At 39.6% G+C, this 18,827-nt stretch overlaps 1 protein-coding gene across 8 annotated transcripts in view; it reads left to right on the forward strand.

Annotated features, from left to right (window-relative positions):
* Positions 1-12,806, forward strand: part of UNC5D (unc-5 netrin receptor D) — a 428,876-nt gene extending 416,070 nt beyond the window's left edge. For 4 of the 8 annotated variants that reach the window (XM_039525945.1, XM_039525943.1, XM_039525938.1 and 1 more), the window contains 3 exons: positions 2,122-2,286; positions 7,220-7,398; positions 11,855-12,806. In XM_039525945.1, coding sequence (XP_039381879.1) covers positions 2,122-2,286; positions 7,220-7,398; positions 11,855-12,059 — 549 coding nt within the window. In that variant the 3' untranslated portion in view covers positions 12,060-12,806. Of the gene's footprint in view, positions 1-2,121; positions 2,287-7,219; positions 7,409-11,854 lie in introns of all 8 variants that reach the window. The other 4 variants (XM_039525941.1, XM_039525940.1, XM_039525939.1 and 1 more) reach the window with 2 other exon arrangements.
* Positions 12,807-18,827: the final 6,021 nt, after the last annotated feature.

Genomic DNA, 18,827 nt, shown 5'->3' on the forward strand with positions numbered 1-18,827 from the left:
AATATGTATCAGCCATACCTGCCTTCACAAAGGTGCAATGATATTTTTGTTTGGAAAGTGCATTGATGTCTCCAATGGAAGCGGGCGGTAGAGATACAAAGTATCATATCATCATATAATTAGTTTCATAGGGGATATAGATTGCTGTGAGTGCACCGAGTCTTGTATACAGATAATCAAAAAAAGGGGCTCCCCTTGGATAGAAATGGTGTAGAGAAGGGAGGTAAGGAAGAGGAGCTCATGTATTTTCCACTGAAATAATGTATTAAAGGTCACACTTTATGTTAAGGTTCAATTTCTAATTAACTTACATGATTTAATGAGGATTAAATTATAATTAACCCTCTTATAACACTTGATTAGAGTCCAGCAGTTAAATGGTTGCTTATAGTCAGCTATAACATCTTCTACTGATGTGAGTATAGCCACTTAAAACACACTTATGTCTATAATATGCTTTAGCATCAATTAATATTATGGTTCCATTTGTAAAGGGTTAATAAATTAAGTATGACCAGATTAAATCTGATTTCTGTTTTCTTTCAGTGGCCAGCTCCGAACACTTCTCAAATAACATCTTTCTTTCAATATTTACAGAACTAAAATTTAAAGAGAACACAAGCAGGGAAACCAACATGGGTGCAAAATATTTGAATGTGCATTTGAAACCCAATTCTCTTCCTTTATGTTAAGATAATGGCTCATCTGAGCCATTTAATGCTTATTCCCCCAAACACGCTTTCTAATTTGTTGTGACCAGGGGCGGCTCTACCTTTTTGGCCGCCCCAAGCAGTCATGCGCGGGAGGCGCCCCAGAGCCGCGGGAGCAGCGGACCTCCCGCAGGCATGACTGCAGAAGGTCCGCTGGTCGCGCGGCTCGGCTGGACCTCCCGCAGCTGCAGACGGTTCGCAGGTCCGGCGGCTCCGCTTGAGCTGCCGCAGTCATGCCTGCAGGAGGTGCAGCCGAGCTGCGGGACGAGCGCCCCCTCCACAGTCATGACTGCGGCAGGTCCGCCGGCCCAGCCTGCCACCCCCCACCCCCGGCTGCAGGGGACGGGCCACTCCTCGGCTCGCAGCGGCAGGATGAGCTGGGGCCCCAGCCTTTTGCCGCCCCCTAGATTTTGCCGCCCTAGGCACCAGCTTGTTTTGCTGGTGCCTAGAGCCACCCCTGGTTGTGACTTCAAACCAAGTCCATTAAATTAAAAATATTTAAATTCCTTTCCCTGTTTAGATGATTGCAAGGCAAGGATACAGGACTTTCCCTCAACATTTGCAGAGTGGGGTGAGAGGGCTAATAGGATCCCTTTCACAACATTAAAATTCTAAGAAAACTAATTGCCCATATTAGGCGTATGCTTTCTTGTGCACTTCCAGACCCTCATCATCATAGGAAATCAGGGTAGCCAGGAATGCCTGAAGTTTTATACTGAAACATTACAGTGTGGGTTGTGTTGTGCATAGATGGTATGAATTCAGAAAAGGAGCAGTGTGAAATGGTCCAAAAAGCAAAAAAGAAAAAGATAGGGAAATGTGACTTGTATTCAGCCTGTTTTCCTTTTAACTTTAGCCTAACTGTGAGGTGCAGTGTGCTGTATATAAGTATCTCAAGAGAAGTGGCTGAAGCCCCATCACTCCGATTTAAAATTGGACTAAAGGCAGCACTGGAAAATGTGTTGTATGGATTGATCCTGCACTGGCTCATGGAAGACTGGTTGACCTCAGGGAGGGGTCTCTTCCATCTCCAGTTTCAAGGATTCTGTAATGCTTATTGTGAAAGCTAGAGGGGCCCCACAGTGGGGCAAGAATTTGGAATTCTGGAGTCTGATGGAGTAATAAACAAACTCCTCTGAGTGAAATACATTTCTTATTTTGTTAAAACTTAAATTTCATTCCGTAACATGGATGACGAGAGAGAATTAAAGTTTGCAGTAATTTTAACATTGCAGTTTTCAATTGGAATTGACATTAATTAGTTTTGTGCTACTCAACATTCAAAGGGACATTATATACATGATTTTGCTGGAATTGCTTTTGTAATAATTATTTATCTCCTGCTTTACAGTTGTCACAGCTTCTCTCTTCCTTCTCCTTTCTGTTTTTCTGGGATGCATTTCTTTCACAGGAAGTTCCTTTCTCTCGTGTGTGGTGCAGTAACCAGCAGCCACTGCACTGTGCCTTTTCACTGGAGCGTTACACTCCCGCAACCACACAACTGTCCTGCAAGATCTGTGTTCGGCAAGTCAAGGGCCATGAGCAGATCCTACAGATCCAGACATCTATTCTAGAGGTAAATTTTTTCATCTGGTTCTGTTCCCTATTCTGTCACTAAGTTGCTGCATAACATTGGAGACAACCTGACAACCCTGCCTCAGTTTACCCTATGTAAAATAGTGTTGCCTTTATAGCTGTAGCCAGCATTTCTCCACTGGAGAGCTGTAGCTTTTCAGCTCAGCTTCCCAGTGGAGGAGAGGTAATTGATGTAGAGTCTGGGTATATTAGAACAGTAACTTGGTTTATTTACACACCCACACCAGTCATTGAACTGAGGTGGTCAAAAAACATGCAGACAAATCCTGCCATTCAAGAATCTCAATTCCTAATGAGCAAACTTTGCCTCATGAATTGACTTTAGTCAGAAAACAAGGGAAAGGACAAAATCTCCTGCTGCTCACACAACTCCCAAACTACCACCACCACTCAGCATGTATTACCAAACCTGAACATTCGCTCACATGTAGAAGGACTTGGAAGGCTGTGCATAGCATGACCACCTGGCGATGATTGTCATAACAATAGGTATCTCATCTATGCCTTTAGGGCCTCCTTTATTAATGTGAGAAAAGCATTGTGAGATTTCTGGGCAAAAGGCACAATATGCATGTGCAAAGATACATAACTAAAGGCATTATGCAGAGGAAGGGGGACTAGATAGGACCATAAGTAATAATACCATACAAAGATAATTTACTGTGGCAATGACAGACTGGCCTGAAGCAAGTAGGTATTCACAAGTACAAAGGAGAAGAGGTAGGGCACATTGAATCGTGCAGATGAGTGCAATGAGGCATGGACAGATTTTAGCCACAAGGCTATCCTTTCCTCCCCCTCCTTAACTCCAACTCTAGAATATGGTTATCTGTAGGCAGGTACGCTCAGATATATCCTGATTGTGCAGTAGGTCCTTGCAAACAGACTCCTCTATCCCTGCAGAGGTCATTGCAGGATTGTGGCCTTATCATGTTAACTCCATTTCTGGTTTCAGTGCTGGATTTTTATTTTGGGCATCCAACACCTTGCAGATCATCATGTTTAGGACTAACAGTTTTTTAAAACATCTGACAGCAGCATAGTACTTAGATGCCATGACTCAATTTGCATTTGTTACCTTAATATTCAATAAGAGTTTGTTTGTGATCAGCATGAAAAAGGGACCTCTTCTGAATAATCTGTGAAAACAGGCTTCTCCTATGAAGCCTCGTGGTACATATAATACATTATCTCAGTGCTGGATTTCAGAGAAAGAATATGAATTGTGGAAGAGGTTATCAGTATTAGAGAATGTTGAAACTTTCCAAGGATATGAGAACAAACTTTACACGGCACTTATTTTGTCCCAGCGGTTTCTTACAAATACAAAGGTGACAGAGCAACAATTTACAATGTGGTGAAGCCCTTTCAAAAAATCAGGGGTGGCTCTAGGCATTTTGCTGCCCCAAGCATGGCAGGCAGGCTGCCTTCGGCGGCTTGCCTGCGGGAGGTCCGCCGAAGCTGCGGGACCAGCGGCAACCTGCCTGCTTGCCGCCCCAAGCACGCGCTTGGCATGCTGGGGCCTGGAGCCACCCCTGCAAAAAAACAGTGTAAAATGTGGTGTTCATTATATGAGGCCCTTGTGGGTTAATGCATTGGATTGGGACGCCAAAGACTGGAGTTCAGTTCCTAGCTCTGCCAAGCACAGACTCCTTGCATGGGAAAGTCACTTAATCTCTTTGTACCCTCAGTTTCCCACATATAAAATAGGGATAGTGGAGGCATTTTCTGTCATGTCAATTTACATTGTAAGCTCTTCAGGCCACTGGACTGTCTGTCACTGCATTTGTATAGCACCTAAGAAATTGATACTGTAATACAGATAATACATAGGAGTAATGTTTTCAATTAGCTCTGTTGATTTTTCATATCTCTCTTGTATGCCATTGGGGGTTTTTGTTGTCTTTGTTTCCCTCTGCATGACTCAGTCCAATAGTAGTGAAGGCCATTCAGTTTAATAATCAACGATTATGAAATCATGAAAAGGGAGAATTATATCAATTATTTAAAAACCCCTCAGAATATGGCCAGCTCAAGTCCCCCACCTATTTGCCATAACTTCTTGCAGATTTCTGTCATCTATTTTTCCTCAGTTAAATGTTGTGGTTGTGTTTTTTTGAGGACAACTAGCTGTCCATAAACCCCAGGTGCATGTTAGAATGCTCTCTTCAAACAGATTCACCAATGTGGCAAGTTTTCTTATTCTATCTCCAAAGGTGATGGAAGGAGGAGGATAATTTGACTGCCAAAAAAAGGGGGGGAGGAAGGGGGGACTGAATACTTGAACTTCTCATTGCTTTTCAATTCCCACAGCTAACCAGATAGCAATGGCTTATCTCAGAAGTGCAGGGTATGAAAATCTACTGTTCTTCTGCATATTTAATTTAAACAATCAGAAAAGGTGATGTATCTACAGCATTCCTATTACTTTGCATGCATGCTTTTTAGGATGTATCATAAATGTTATATGAAGAAACTGGTAACATCACTGTAATTTAATATTTATACTTCAGTAGCATCCAGGGGGGCCTCAATTCAGAATGAGGCACTATTAATTCACATCTACACACAGAGACAGTCCCTGCCCTGTATAGCTTAAAGTCTCATGAACTGAAAAGAGATGAAGATGGGGAAAAAATTCACATTTCAACATGGTGTCCAAGTCAGAAAAGCTTGTATAGCTGTATCCGTGTTTATTTCCAGATCATATTTCCTCTGTTTTACAAGTGGAAATATTGACTTTATAGTTGTCAGTCCCAGGATATTAGAGAGACAAGGTGGGTGAGGTAATATCTTTTATTGAACTGACTTCTGAGCCACGCAGAGCTCTTCTTTAGTTCTGGGAAAGAAACTCCCAGCATCACAAGAAAATGCAAGTTGGAACAGATTGTGTAGCATAAATAGTTAGCTTATATTGTAAGAGACTATTCAAGGTAGAGTGGCCTGTTAACACCTCTGTGGTCATAGGGCATAGAGGAGATTAGTGGGTTACAGATTGTTGTAATTGCCATAAATCTAGTGTCTGCTCAATCTATCATTTTTAGTGTCTAGCACAGTAATGAATTTAAGTCCTCAGGTTCATCTTTTGAAAGTGTGGTGCAGGTTTCCTTTGAGAATGAGGTCATATAGAGAGTGATCGCTTTATGAAAAGTGTTCACTGATAGGATGGTTTTGTCTTATTTTCTTGTGCAAGTTCATTCAAGAGCATAGTGATTGTCTGATTTCACCCACATAATTGGTGTCAGGGAAATTACTGCACTGGATGAGGTATATTACATGTTGTGATAGGCAGGTGTATGGGGGGGCAGGGGTTCGTCATTGAGTTGATGTCTCCTGGTTGTCAGCACTACAAAGTGCAACAGATGCAAAACCTGCATCAGGGCTCTCCAATTCAAGCTGGGCTCTGTCTGCCTCCAAACCAATATCACCACTAGTGATAAGGCAACCTGAAATCAAAACAAATTGAGTGGGATTCTGTTCTACCTTTGGCATCATTATCCATTCTCCCATAGCTGTGTTGCCTCTTGAAAGTTTAACATGAGTGAAAACAGTACACTCAAACAAATATAACTCAGCACCATCACTTTGGGCTAGTCTACACTTACCAGCCGGGTCGACGCGGTGAGTTCGACTTCTCGGAGTTCGAACTATCGCGTCTAATCTGGACGCGATAGTTCGAACTCCGGAAGCGCCGCGGTCGACTCCGGTACTCCACCACTGCAAACGGCGGTGGCGGAGTCGACCTTGGAGCCGCGGACTTCGATTCCGCGGCGTCTGGACAGGTGAGTAGTTCGAACTAGGGTACTTCGAATTCAGCTACGCTATTCACGTAGCTGAATTTGCGTACCCTAGTTCGACCCCGCTTCTTAGTGTGGACCAGCCCTTTGTATCTATTTTCTTCTACATTCACTACCTCTTTGGGTGTTTGCCTAAGTAATACACATACCTGGGTCAAAATAGTCCTGACAAACAAATTAACAGGAAAAAAGTCTAAATTGGTTGAATAATGGGCCTCAAACATAGCACAATTTTATGAATTTGGTCATAAAAGCAGTTTGGTAAACGTTTTATTTGATGGGTTATTTGCAAAGTACTTGTCATGAGCATTCATTTGATTATTGGTCACCAGTCATGAGCTATTATTTCTGCTTCCTTGGATGAACTTTTTTTCAGCCAGAAGTACTTCATAAAAGGTTATATTTCATTGCATCAGGAAACTAAATTAATTTCTTAATTAAGAGAATCTTAACTACTTTGGGGATTATATAAATTCCTAAATGCAGAAGATAGTTGTCTAAAACAAACAAATGGGTAGGTTGAGGGGACTACAGGTCTGAAAATCTCTGTTCTCAGTGCAGCCTAGTGTGTGTGAATGTTTATTCTCTGCTCATGAACTTAAAGGACAAATTGAAATGCAAGTAATTCAGCAAATTTTCTGTAAACAGGTTTAAACACTCAGTGGGAGTGGAAGGGACCTTGATAGAATCATAGAAATATAGGACTTGACTAGATGACCTATTTAACTGTTTCAACTAAAGTCTTTCAAATTTGGCACATTGAATGCACTGTTTCTTTTCTGACTATGTCACAATCAGTTCATGGCATTACAGCTGTCTTAATGCTAAAAGGAAAGTTACTACTAATCAGACCATAAATCAGTGTTGACAAAGAGAACGGTCCAGTAGTTAAGACACTAACTCGGGAGACCTGTACTTAAGTCCCAGCCACATTACAGACTTCCAGTGAATTTCAGGGAACTCACTTAATCTTTCTGTGCCTCAGTTTCCAATCTATAAAATGGGATAATAGCAGTGCCCTACCTCAGAGGAGTGCTGTACAGCATTCATATACTATGAAAGGACCTTAGATACCTGCTGACGTATTAACCGTTTTGTTTTTCATCTCATGTGTAGAATGAGAGAGAAATCATCACATTGTTTGCACGTGAGGACAGCAACTTCCCTGCACAAACTGGTCCAAAAGCCTTCAAAATCCCATACTCCATTAGACAGAGAATATGTGCGACATTTGACACACCCAATGCTAAAGGCAAAGACTGGCAGATGTTAGCACAGAAAAACAGCATCAACAGGTAATGGAAGGCAAGTTTGAAAGGTGAACATTTACATACACAATGGGAATAATCTGCTGCTATGATTTTTTTTGTTTGCTTGTGTAAAAGATATTTGAATAAGAATTACTATACTTTATCTGGAGGAGAGAGAGGTTGCTGTTTTCAATTGTTAATCACAAAAACAGATGTATGAACTGCAGTTTACCCTGATAATGTGTGTTTTGGGCCAATCCTGCATGGTATTAACTTGAAAGTTCAGACTTCTTTATCTGTGTTCTGGAACATCTTCTCCAATACATACACATGCTGTCTTAGCAAAATAGGCAATTGCAGAATGCAGGGTGATTTCTACATTGCTGTATGAGACAGATAGTTGGAATGTGAGGAAAAAATTACATTAGTCTGTGGAGAGAACAGGCCAAATAATTTTTTCAGTGTGTGTCAAACCCTAAGGGACGTATGATATACAACTGATATTTTTGTCAGGTTAAAAAAGTATGTTTAAAATTTTTTTCCATCTGTGCTACCAATAGTACAGCATTATTAAACGTGAGAGAACTTGGGAGCGGGAAATCAAATTTATGCTGCTTGTTTTTTCCTTTTGATGAAAAAGGACTAGTCACAGTCTGACTTTCTGCTTCTCATGAAAATAGTACAGAATAATATTTAAATATGTCCAAATAATTGTTTTTTCATTGGTTGGGTGAACTTCATGAGACCATCTCAATGTTACAGTGGTCTAATAAAGGCAAAATTTAAGGCAGCTAGTGAGAAGCAGGATAGTTTAGTGGTTAAGATACTGGAGTGGGAACAGTTACTAGTTCTGCCACATATGCTCTTGGGTAAGTCACTTAATACTCTCTCTGCCTCAAGTCCTCATTTGTAAAATGGGAGGATAATATTATTATTGATTTATTTAGAGTATTTTCTTTGCTTCACTATATCTATGTGAGGAATCAGTATTTGTCTGAGTCCCCCTGCAATGCAGTACCTACTTTCTGTCAGCTACCCAAATATCCCCTCCCTGTAGTTAGGAACGTGAAATAACTGTATAAAGTCTGACACAATGTATGGTAACTCTTGGTAAATTTTGACTTTTTTGTGGAGAGTCTTTGCAGAATTTGTTTTTATAAAGCCTAAATCTTTGCTGCAAAGTTAGGCGTTCAGGGTAATCCCTTTGCTCCCTTGTGCTAATAATTCCCACTTAGTCTAGTTGAAGTTTACATTCCAAATGTGCTTTCATATTCCCATTTTCAATACTTAGAGTGTAGAGCTGGTTTTCATTTACTCTGAAAATACTTCCATAGTTCTTAACAGTCCACTGGTCTTTAGCTTCCAGTTGAAGTGCATTGGTTTTTTTAACATTTTAGATGTTTCCCTTGCTCTAACTGTTGGTTGTTCCTCATATTCCTTTGTTACAGAGCAAGAGTTGGTACTCAGTAAAAGCTCATAAGGAATAAGCTCCTCTTTTTGTGACGAAGGGATGATTTAGAGAGTGTACATGGTATTGAGAGTTAAGTGAAGAGAAAAGTTAACTCAACTTGAGTTAAGTTTTAACTCATGTTTTCTTCTCTTCACGAGAATAAAACAGTTAAGAGAAGCAGAGTGAGACTTAAGTGAAAAAAGTTAACTCTTTTCCTGTCTTGTCTTTTCTCTCTTCATTTAACTCTTTTCCCCTCTTCTTCTCTTCACTTAGCTCGTTTCCTCTCTGAAATGAAGAAGAGACAAAGAGAAAAGAATTAAGTTTCTTCACTTAAGTGAAGAGAAAAGATCAGAGTAAACGATCAAAGTGACTTGAGAGGACAAGAGGAAACTCTACTTCAGAGAGTCTTTTTACTTTTCTTCACTTAACTCTCATTTTCGTTTCTTCAGTTAAGTGTTCTTTTTGTCGCTGAAGAGTAGACTTAAGTCTTCTCTTCTTAATAGAGGTGAAGAGAAGAAAGTAAGACTGTCTTCTCTTTACCCTCTTCTTGCCTTCACTTAAGTCTTAAAAGAGAAGAATAAACTTTCTCTTCACAAGTCTTTTCCTCTTAACAGGAGAGTGAAGAAGAGTTGTGTTAATTTTTCTTCATTTCACTTAACTTTTCTCAAGTCTTCTTAAGAGAAGAAAAGAAAGAAGTTAGACTTCTCTCTTCCACTTTTCTTCTCTTAAGTCTACTCTTCTCAACCCTTAACTCAAGTGAAGTGGAAAAGAGTAAATAGAAGACTTTTCACTTCACTTCACTTAACTCTTCTCTTCAGAGAGGAGGTAACTCTTTCTTTCTTTAACTTAAGAGTAGAGTTAAAAGAAGACTAGTTAACTCTCCACTCTAACTCTAAAAAAAGTTTCCTTAGAAATACCTGCCAAAGACATTGATGTGGCTGGCTCATGTGACTTCTTCCCTGATCCCGGTTTCTAAGGCAAATTGTATTAGGCTAGCACCCAGAGGCTCCAAGCGAGATCTCTTATTGTGCTAGGCACTGTACAGACACATTGTAAGAGACAGTCTCTACCATACTGCTACCAATACATTCAGAGAAGAGAACAGGAGAAACTGACTCACTCTCACACCCCAATTATGGTAAGGGTGTTTTTTTAAATCCTCACAAAATAATTTCATATTTTTATTTATATATATATATATATAATGTCAGATTCTGACTTTACTACATTGAGTACCATCTTACTCAGCAAGTAGCATATTGATTTCATTGGAACTACTCATGTAGAGTAATACCCGGCTTGATTTCTGTGCGTTGTCAGGTGTAGATTAATATTGAAAATCCCTATAGTGAAGTAGAGTCATAGCTATGTAAACACACAGTTCACTATTCCTGTATAACATTCTGCCATTTAACTGTTGTACACACTTCAGAAAAAAAAACCTGTGAAAAGAAGGGGGTTTCATCTGTTCTTTTTCTACCATCGAGTAACAGCAGGTAGAAGATGTTTGGTGGCAAACATTTAAGCAACGTTTTTTCTAGCTGTGCCTAAATAATAAATTGCTCAGCTATACTATGCTTTGTTTGGAGATGGGGGGGGGTTTATAGGAAGTTACATTCAAAAGTAATAATGGAAGAGAAATAAAAAATGGAGATGTACTTTGCTAGTTTAAATTAACTCCACTCTAGTTTGCAAGTGGTTGGGTCCTTGGGATAAACTGTTCTGTTACTTACATTGAAATCATCACAGCAGGGGGCTTTTCTCACATGCATAGGTGGTACTGAGCAAAGATGACCTGATGTGTGTGTTGATTCATTATCAGGTTAGATTTTTTTCAGCAGGCTTTCATCAGTAAATATTGATTTACACTCCAATACCGGAAGATTTAGTCATAACATTTTGGCAGGAATTATGTGATTAAGATCTATGGGTAATTACCTAAGAGGGTCGACTCCTGGTGGCAAAGCTCCTTTGTTGTCCGCAATGGCTGAGGGGAGTTCAGTGGTATGTAATAACTGAGATGTGGGCCTTTTAAATTTTAGGGAGATGTGTGACGGTTTCATCATCTGAATGGATTCTGCAGTAGAAAAAATCCAGTGGGAAAGGCAGCATACAAAATTGCAGTCTAGTGAAATGATCCAGTAGTACTTGGAATAAGCATTTCAGTTACAGTTTTGACATTTCATTATAGAAATAAATAGGTCTATCAAACCTTAACATTTCTTTTCTATTCTGTGATTTAATCACTCTCCTTGCTCGTGTGTGTATATTACACATACACACACACACAATATAAAAAGATTAGGCACACATATATGTATGTCAGCACTATAGATATGTGGATGATTGTCTGAAAAGCAAATATACAAGTGAATGAGTCAAACTGAGGTATCATGGCAGAGACTTAGTATAATATGCACTTAAAAACCAGTTTGCAGAGCATTATTTGCAAGGAACTTGGCAGAACAAAAGTTCCATAAATCATGAGCATGTATCTTTTAAGAAAATCAAAATATACAAGTGAAGAGTCCCAGCAAAACAAATGATACCCATAACTCATCACTACAGATATCAGTAAGACATCAATTTCTTGACACTCAATTGCATACACATAATTACATATATAAAGTTTACCTATACTATCTTGTAGAGTTGCTTTGCTGCCTAAATTATGTAGCATGAGTGGCCATGGCAAATTCTTAACATACACACTTATGCTTCCTCTGAAAAACTGAACCCATGACAACTGAAGGTTAGGCATTTCCATGCACTGCTACTTCCTCCCACTCATTCAAGTCCTGTATTTATGAAGCTTTCGGGGGGGGGGGGAGAAGAGAGGGGAAGGGTGTCTCAAATTATTTTAGAGAAACAAAGCTATATTGTAAAGAAAATTGGCATTCTGAGGGACAGCTGCCAGATTCTTTAATGTCCATGAAGTTCACTTCATTGTCTAAAAATGTATCTGCAGCCAGACAGAAGGTCAGTTTCACATTCAGAGGTAACAGCATAAATTCCTTTCTAACCCTTTTATTTTACCTTGTTTTTTTTTAGGAATCTCTCTTACTTTGCTACACAAAGCAGCCCATCTGCTGTCATTTTGGACCTGTGGGAAGCCCAACATCAGCATGATGGTGACCTTGACTCTCTAGCCTGTGCCCTGGAAGAGATAGGACGGACACATTCTAAAATCTCAAATATTACAGAAACTCAGATCGAGGAGACCGACTTCAGCTACAGCAGGCAAAATGGACTTTAGTCATCTCTTTTCCATTCAAGAACTGATGGCCAGCTTTGACTTTGACATTAGCGAATTTCTACAAGCAGGGAGGAAATAAGTGTTTTATGCACATTGCATACAGGGAATCAGACCTTCATTTTTACCACCTGTTTTTTATTTGGAGGAGCAGAAGAAACCCCAGAGTAAATCACCACAGTAACAAGGAAAATGCAATCATCTCTGTGACTCCACAATCCTCCCAGAATTAAAACTCATGTGAGAGTAATGAAAATAGTCTACTTTTCTATGATTCCCAGGGGGTGAGAGGGTGGGGAAGCTATAGATGATAACAGTAGATGTTGTGACACTGTATTAAACAAACAGTAATGCAACCCAGAGAAAAATAAAGAAGGCAGTGATGATGCTCTATGATCAAGAAGTTATTGAACATTTAGAGCCATTAGACTCTCTGGGTTTCAAGATTTGACCACATGGCTTCATTCTCCATTGCCTTGCACTTTGTCAATTTACAATTAAGAAGGTACAAAATATGACCATGATGATTTGGTAGCACTGTGCATTCACTTTATACTGGCGTAAGTGAACTCCATATATTGCAGGGCTACAGAAAATCAGACCCAGGGTATTCAGCCATCCAGGGAATTAGAACCTGTACTGTTTCATTTATATAGCCAATCGCTTCAAAATTTGATCATGTAATTAACATACACATTTGCTGCAGAATTTTCCTGGCCCTTCTAATAGCAAAAAGTCCCCCAAACTCTTATGTGAAGTTGTTCCAAGTTTCATGCAGTAAAAAGCAGCATTTTTGTAACAACCAACTGCAGTACTGGGAATAGCCACACCTGTTTTAGCAAATTGGTACTTTTTTGCATTGCTCCTAATTTCAGGACTAAGTCTAAAAAGTCAAATCAAGGCAGTGTAACTTTGGCCTGGTTTCAAGTGGAAATAATCAAAATTACAATGTTGGATTTATTGTTCCTGATTGATAGAAACCAAACCAAAAGGGCACACCCAGAAATTGGCCCACTTTCATCCTAAAGGTTTTGTGCTCTGTGGCAGAGTTTCACAATCTTAATCTGAGCCCAGCAATGTTTCCATCTGGTTTAGTGATGTTGACACCAACAACGAAACAGTTGAGATAGGCTTTCCACCATTCTCTTCCCCCTCCCACTCAGTATCTTTTAAAAAGAAGCTACAATAAGTTTTAAAAAAATGCTGTCTCATGTGTGGTGTTCTGCACCATGTCCATTAGAAGATCTAAACAGTATTTCTGTCCATGAAATCTGTTTTCCATAACTGGCACTTGGGCTGATTTAAAACAGATCATCAGTATTGGTGGTGTGGGCACAAGTCAGCGTAGTGCAGGAGCATCTGTCATTAGAGCCCATTTTATTGTAACCATGTCAAGAAGATTCAAGATAATTAAATATATATATTTTTTAATTTTCTCTGGCAGATTTTACAAACAGGGCTGGGAGCAGCCTGACAAACCAAAAAGTAGTTTACAGAACATGCACCCTAATGATTATCTGAAGCTATTTCTTCAAATAAAGTTGCAGCCGTGGTTGTACAATTAACAACCCCCTTCCATGCAGTGATTTAGCAAGTAGCTGTTCATTTTCACTGATCTCCAATATAAACCTTCCTTGCTTCACCTGCTCACCAGTCTAGAATAAATATTTAGACAACCCCATTGAGAAACATGGGCTTGGAATATTTCTTGCATTTCATTTCAAGCAACATATTGTGAGAGGTGGTTTTTTTGTTGTTGGGGTTTTTGAAAAGTACCTTCCTTTTGGCAATGGGAAACAGTGATGGCTGTTAACCTTAATTTTGTTAATCTTAAATGTGCTTAAGAGCCTATTCCTCAAAAAAGTAGCAAACCTATCACTGTTGTCATAGCACATGGCGCTCTCTCCTTTTGTCTAATACAGAAGAGGAGGAACTGAAGTTACTAGACACAAAATTCAACAAGTCAGGGATAAAAAGTTTTGGCCATGACACCAAGAGAAAAGAATAGTAGTTAAAATGTGCTGCAGTTTTCTTGAAAACATACTAAGGTAGATTTCTCTCAGCTTCTACCCATACACAAGTTTATTTTGGTAACTAAGCCAAGCTCATTTGAAAAAGCAAAGTGCTGAAAAAGTTATCAAACTAAAGATTCCTAAAGTCTCTCTATATATACAGTAATGTGTTTGTCATTCCAAACATTCTGAATGTGTTTCCTTAGTGATTTCCAAATATGTCTGATGCACACAAAGCATATAAGAGGTTGAGGGAACTGCTCCAGGGAATCTGGAGTGTAAAGCTTTTCTCAGAAAAAATTGGTGTTTACTGTATAGAACTGTAGCTGTTTCTAAAAGAATTGCCACTCAGAGCAGCTGAACCCTGCTTACTGAATGCCCTGTGAAGTCTGTTTAGCAAAAGTTGGTCCCTTATTAGGAGTCAGAGAACATGCACTGTTTGAGTTGTTCACAAGCACTCTGGAGAAGGTCTTCATACTAAAGGGAGCTGGGTTGTAAACCAAAAGCTACAGCCTGATCCAATGACCATTGAGGTCAAAGATCGTTTTACCACCATTGATTTCAGTGGGCTTTGGATTATGCACCTAAAGAGGACCAGCTCTGAAAGTTAGTTTCTTGCAATCTTTTAGATGCATGAAACTCAGACTTCAGGCTCTAGCCCGAGTGAAAAGACTCTCTTGTGTTGCTCAGTAGTGTTGTTTTTCTGTTTCCTTTGGGTTTTGACCCTATTTGCTCATTTTTGCCAAATTTCCTTGAAATGACTCAAAGACAAACAATTAAGAATGCCAACCTTTTCTAAATGCATGGTGGTTCTGACACCCTTGTAACATGCAAGCAAGCTGGAACTGGAAATGCCAGAGAATGAGACCTTAATTAGAACAAAAAGGAGTTGACTGCTGATCTCAGAGTTGAGGTTAAAGTGGTAACCAGATTCCTGGCCAGCTTACCTCCAATGTGACCCTATCCAGCAGCATGTCAGAGTCATAGCAGGATGATGAAATAAGATAACTCCTGCCCCCTTTCTCCATACACAAGCTCACCCACCCCACTCCAAAAAAACAAACAATTTTTGATATTTGCAAAATATAGTCACTTATTTTTGTGCCCCTCTCCGCTTCCTAGTTTTGTCCATTACAAGGAATAGATATGCCATCACTGACAGTATTTTTCTTAATCACGCAAAAGCAGGAAGGTGCCAGAAATCTCAGCATTTCCAGACCAAAGAGTTTTAGAGAAGAGTCCCAGTAATCCTCTCATCTAGACTGAAATTTAAAACCATTTGATGTTTACCCAGTAATACTGGAACACAACCAAGAACAGCCCCAGAAAACAGTCCAGGCATGTCATCTCTGACGAGTTAGGCCAGTCTGTTACCTGGTTGTTCTATTTCCCCTCCATGTCCACACACTAAACCATTTCTCACTTGAGTTTAGTGATGCTTTAAACACGAGCTAGCTGGCCTAGCTAGGGGTATAGACTAGATCTTAGGTGCCGATTTTGCTTGGGCTAGTAACCCACTTTGCATTAAGGACTCAGGCTAACTTCCTAGAGTGCTGAGAGTCCTCCAGTGCCTTCCCACAATTCTATCACATGCCCAGGTTTCACTAGTTCCTCCACAATTCACTATGGGGAAAGAAAATCTAAGCAGCTCAGCGCACTACAGCACCAAGGGATGTGTCCCCAGGAGTCATAGCAAGAAGCACAGGTGTTTGCAGCAGCAGTGAGGGAACAGTAAATAGTGTGTTACTTTTGCAGTGTGCCTGCTCTTACCTGTACTAGGCTAAACCCAGTCGCTCAGATGTGTGTGCAAATCACCCCAGATAACCCTGCAGTGAAGACATACTTTCTGATAACACAAATGATCACAAAGAAAAAATCACAGTAAGGTAATGTTACCAGATAGTTTTCTGAAGTAGGGGAGGATAATGGTGAATAATCAGACGAACATGAGCTCCCAGGGTGACACCGTGGCCAAGAGAGCAAATGAAAGTCCCGTTTATGTATCCAAGGATTACAAGAGGAGTAGAGAAGTTATTGCACCACTGCCAAATACAGAGGTAAACACACTTTGGGATAGCGTGTCCAGTTCTGGTGCCCACAATTCAAGAAAAATGTTGATAGACTGGTGATGGCTCAGAAAAGAGCCATGAGAATGATTGAGGATTAGAAAACATGTCTAATGGTGATTGATATAGACTCAAGGAGCTCAATCTACTTAACTTAATAAAGAGAATGTAATCAAGCCACCTCTTAACTATCTACATGTACCTACATGGGGAACAAATATTTAATAACGGGCTCTTCAATCTGGCAGAGAGAGGTACAATGGCAGGAAGCTGAAGCTAGACACATTCAGACTGGACATGAGGCATGGGTTTTTGTTTTTAAAAAATAAGTAATTAACCAGTGGAACAATATTTAAAATGAAGATTGGATTCTTCTGAAAGATCTGCTACAGGAATTATTTTGGGGAAGTTCAACAGTATGAGCGATACAGGAGGTCAGATGAGATCACCACAATAATCCCTTCTGACCTTGGAATCTATAAGCAAATACTTAACACTTTTCATCTTTAAAGTGCTTTACTGACATATGCCAGGGCTGCCCAGAGGATTCAGGGGGCCTGGGGAAAAGCAATTCGGGGTTCCTTCCATAAAAAGAAAGTTGCAATACTATAGAATACTATATTCTTGTAGAGGCCTGGGGAAACCCTGGGCAGCCCTGACACATGCTAATTTCCTCAAGTTTCCTCTCTTCTTGTATGTATTACCCCCATTTTACAGACAGAGAAACTGAAGTTAAGGAGCAGATTTTTAAAATAATAAAGCTCAGCTCTCATTTGGATACAGAAATGAAGTACCCAGCAGCTCTCATTAACAGCATGTTTACTTACATAGCATAAATAATTCATGTTAGCCTCCTATTTGCTGTAGCATAAAGTAGTTGGATCTTGTTAGAGGTTGGTTTGTTTTTATGGAAAGACTATAGGACATATTGAAGTACAGTATTCCTATAGAACCATCATCTAGATAATTCATACGCAAATACCATCTAAATAGCATGTGTTGAGACCAATGGGAGTTTCCGGTGCTGAGCACTTTTTAAATTCTGGGCACTTTATTTAGATGCCAAGATTGGTACTAAGCCTTTTTGAAAATCTAGCCATTCATGACTTGACCAAGGACACCAATCATATAAGTCAGTGTCTGAGCCAGGATTAGAACCCAAGAGTCCCAAATTCAGGCTTCTCTGAAAAGAATTAACTATGCAGAGCAAAAAATGGAGACATAATCCTGTATTGCACTTTAAAGTTCTCTCTAGTGGGCTAGATTTTGATCTAGTGAAAAAGTCAAGTCTGATTTACACCACTTGAGTACAGTATCTGCCCTTATGTGTTTTCCTCCCCTTAAACACTTTTTCCCCCAGATCTTTCAGTACTGTGGCTCATTTAAGACTAATAGTTGTGCTTTTAAAATGATTTACAATTATGTGACCAAAATGGTTCACTTCACAGCTTCACCAGACTGCAGCATCATAAAGTTAATTTACAATTTTTACAACATTGCTTTTGCAGTCCTACTAGTTTACATTAAAATCCTTTAAACCATAAGGAAAGGAAGGCCTCTAGATTTAAATGCAAACTTCATTTACCAGTGCAAGAAGTCCCATAAAACTAGGAGGGTCTCACACACACACACACACTTTTTTCTAAGGGATGAAAAGGAATTGACACAGTTTTCTTTAAAGGCAGGGAACTATTTTTCTCTCTGACAACAGCTGTTATCCTTCTATGTGGCCTGTACATGGTTTTCTTTCAGCAGATTCTGAGAGACGATAGTAAGCCTTGATCACTAAAGCAGAGGTTCCCGTCTTGGGATTAAAAGCTTTATTATATGATGTATGAAGTCCCTTCCTTTCTTTTTCTCTTTGAAAGACAATGCCACAGGAAACATTTTAAAATACATAGTAATTGTTTAATTCCAAATAATGCTTTCCCACTGCTAAAAGTATAGCCTCAATATAAAATGGAGTTGAAACATGGGGGTGGGAGAGGGAAGTATGAGCTTTTGCTGCCAATTTGACCATTTTCTTTTCTGTTTGTGCTCCCTGTGCAGAAACAAAGGGCCGTGTTATGGCGTGAATGGTAATTAGCTGAATATAAATAGGAAGTCCTCTCAAAGTCCACAACCACCATGAAAGATCTGAACACATCTTTCTAGTCCATTATGTCACTAATCTGAATGGATTTCTCTTTATATACACAGCTGTAAGGAATTTACTCTCTGCTTTTTCCACAGTAGTAGAGCTAATCACATTATTCATTGACAATTTTCGCTCTTTTTTCCTGTTTTAGTTTTTGCTGAAAAATTTTCCCCATGTAGGTTGTTCACTTAGAGCATTTGTGGTATGTAATTGGGCAGACTTGGTCATGTGACATAATTGCTCAGGGAGTGAGAAAAACTTTTCATTATAGAGAAGTAGCAACCTGACAGTGCACGCACACATTTTTGGATGGATATTCATAGATTATGCTAAAATTTGTGAAAATCTTTAGGGATTCCCCAACAAATACTGTAATCCTAACCCAGCTGGTATATAACAACTCTAATACGTGTAGTGGCAAACCAGACTCAACCCTCCTATTTGCAGAACTATTCAGGAATTATTTTTTAATATACAATCCAGCTCTACTCTCACCTTATCCAAACGGATATGAACAGGAGTGACATCTGCTTTCCAACAAGAGGAAAAAAATGCT

This window comes from Mauremys reevesii, linkage group 2, assembly GCF_016161935.1.
Source record: "Mauremys reevesii isolate NIE-2019 linkage group 2, ASM1616193v1, whole genome shotgun sequence".
NCBI classification, from domain to species: domain Eukaryota; kingdom Metazoa; phylum Chordata; order Testudines; family Geoemydidae; genus Mauremys; species Mauremys reevesii.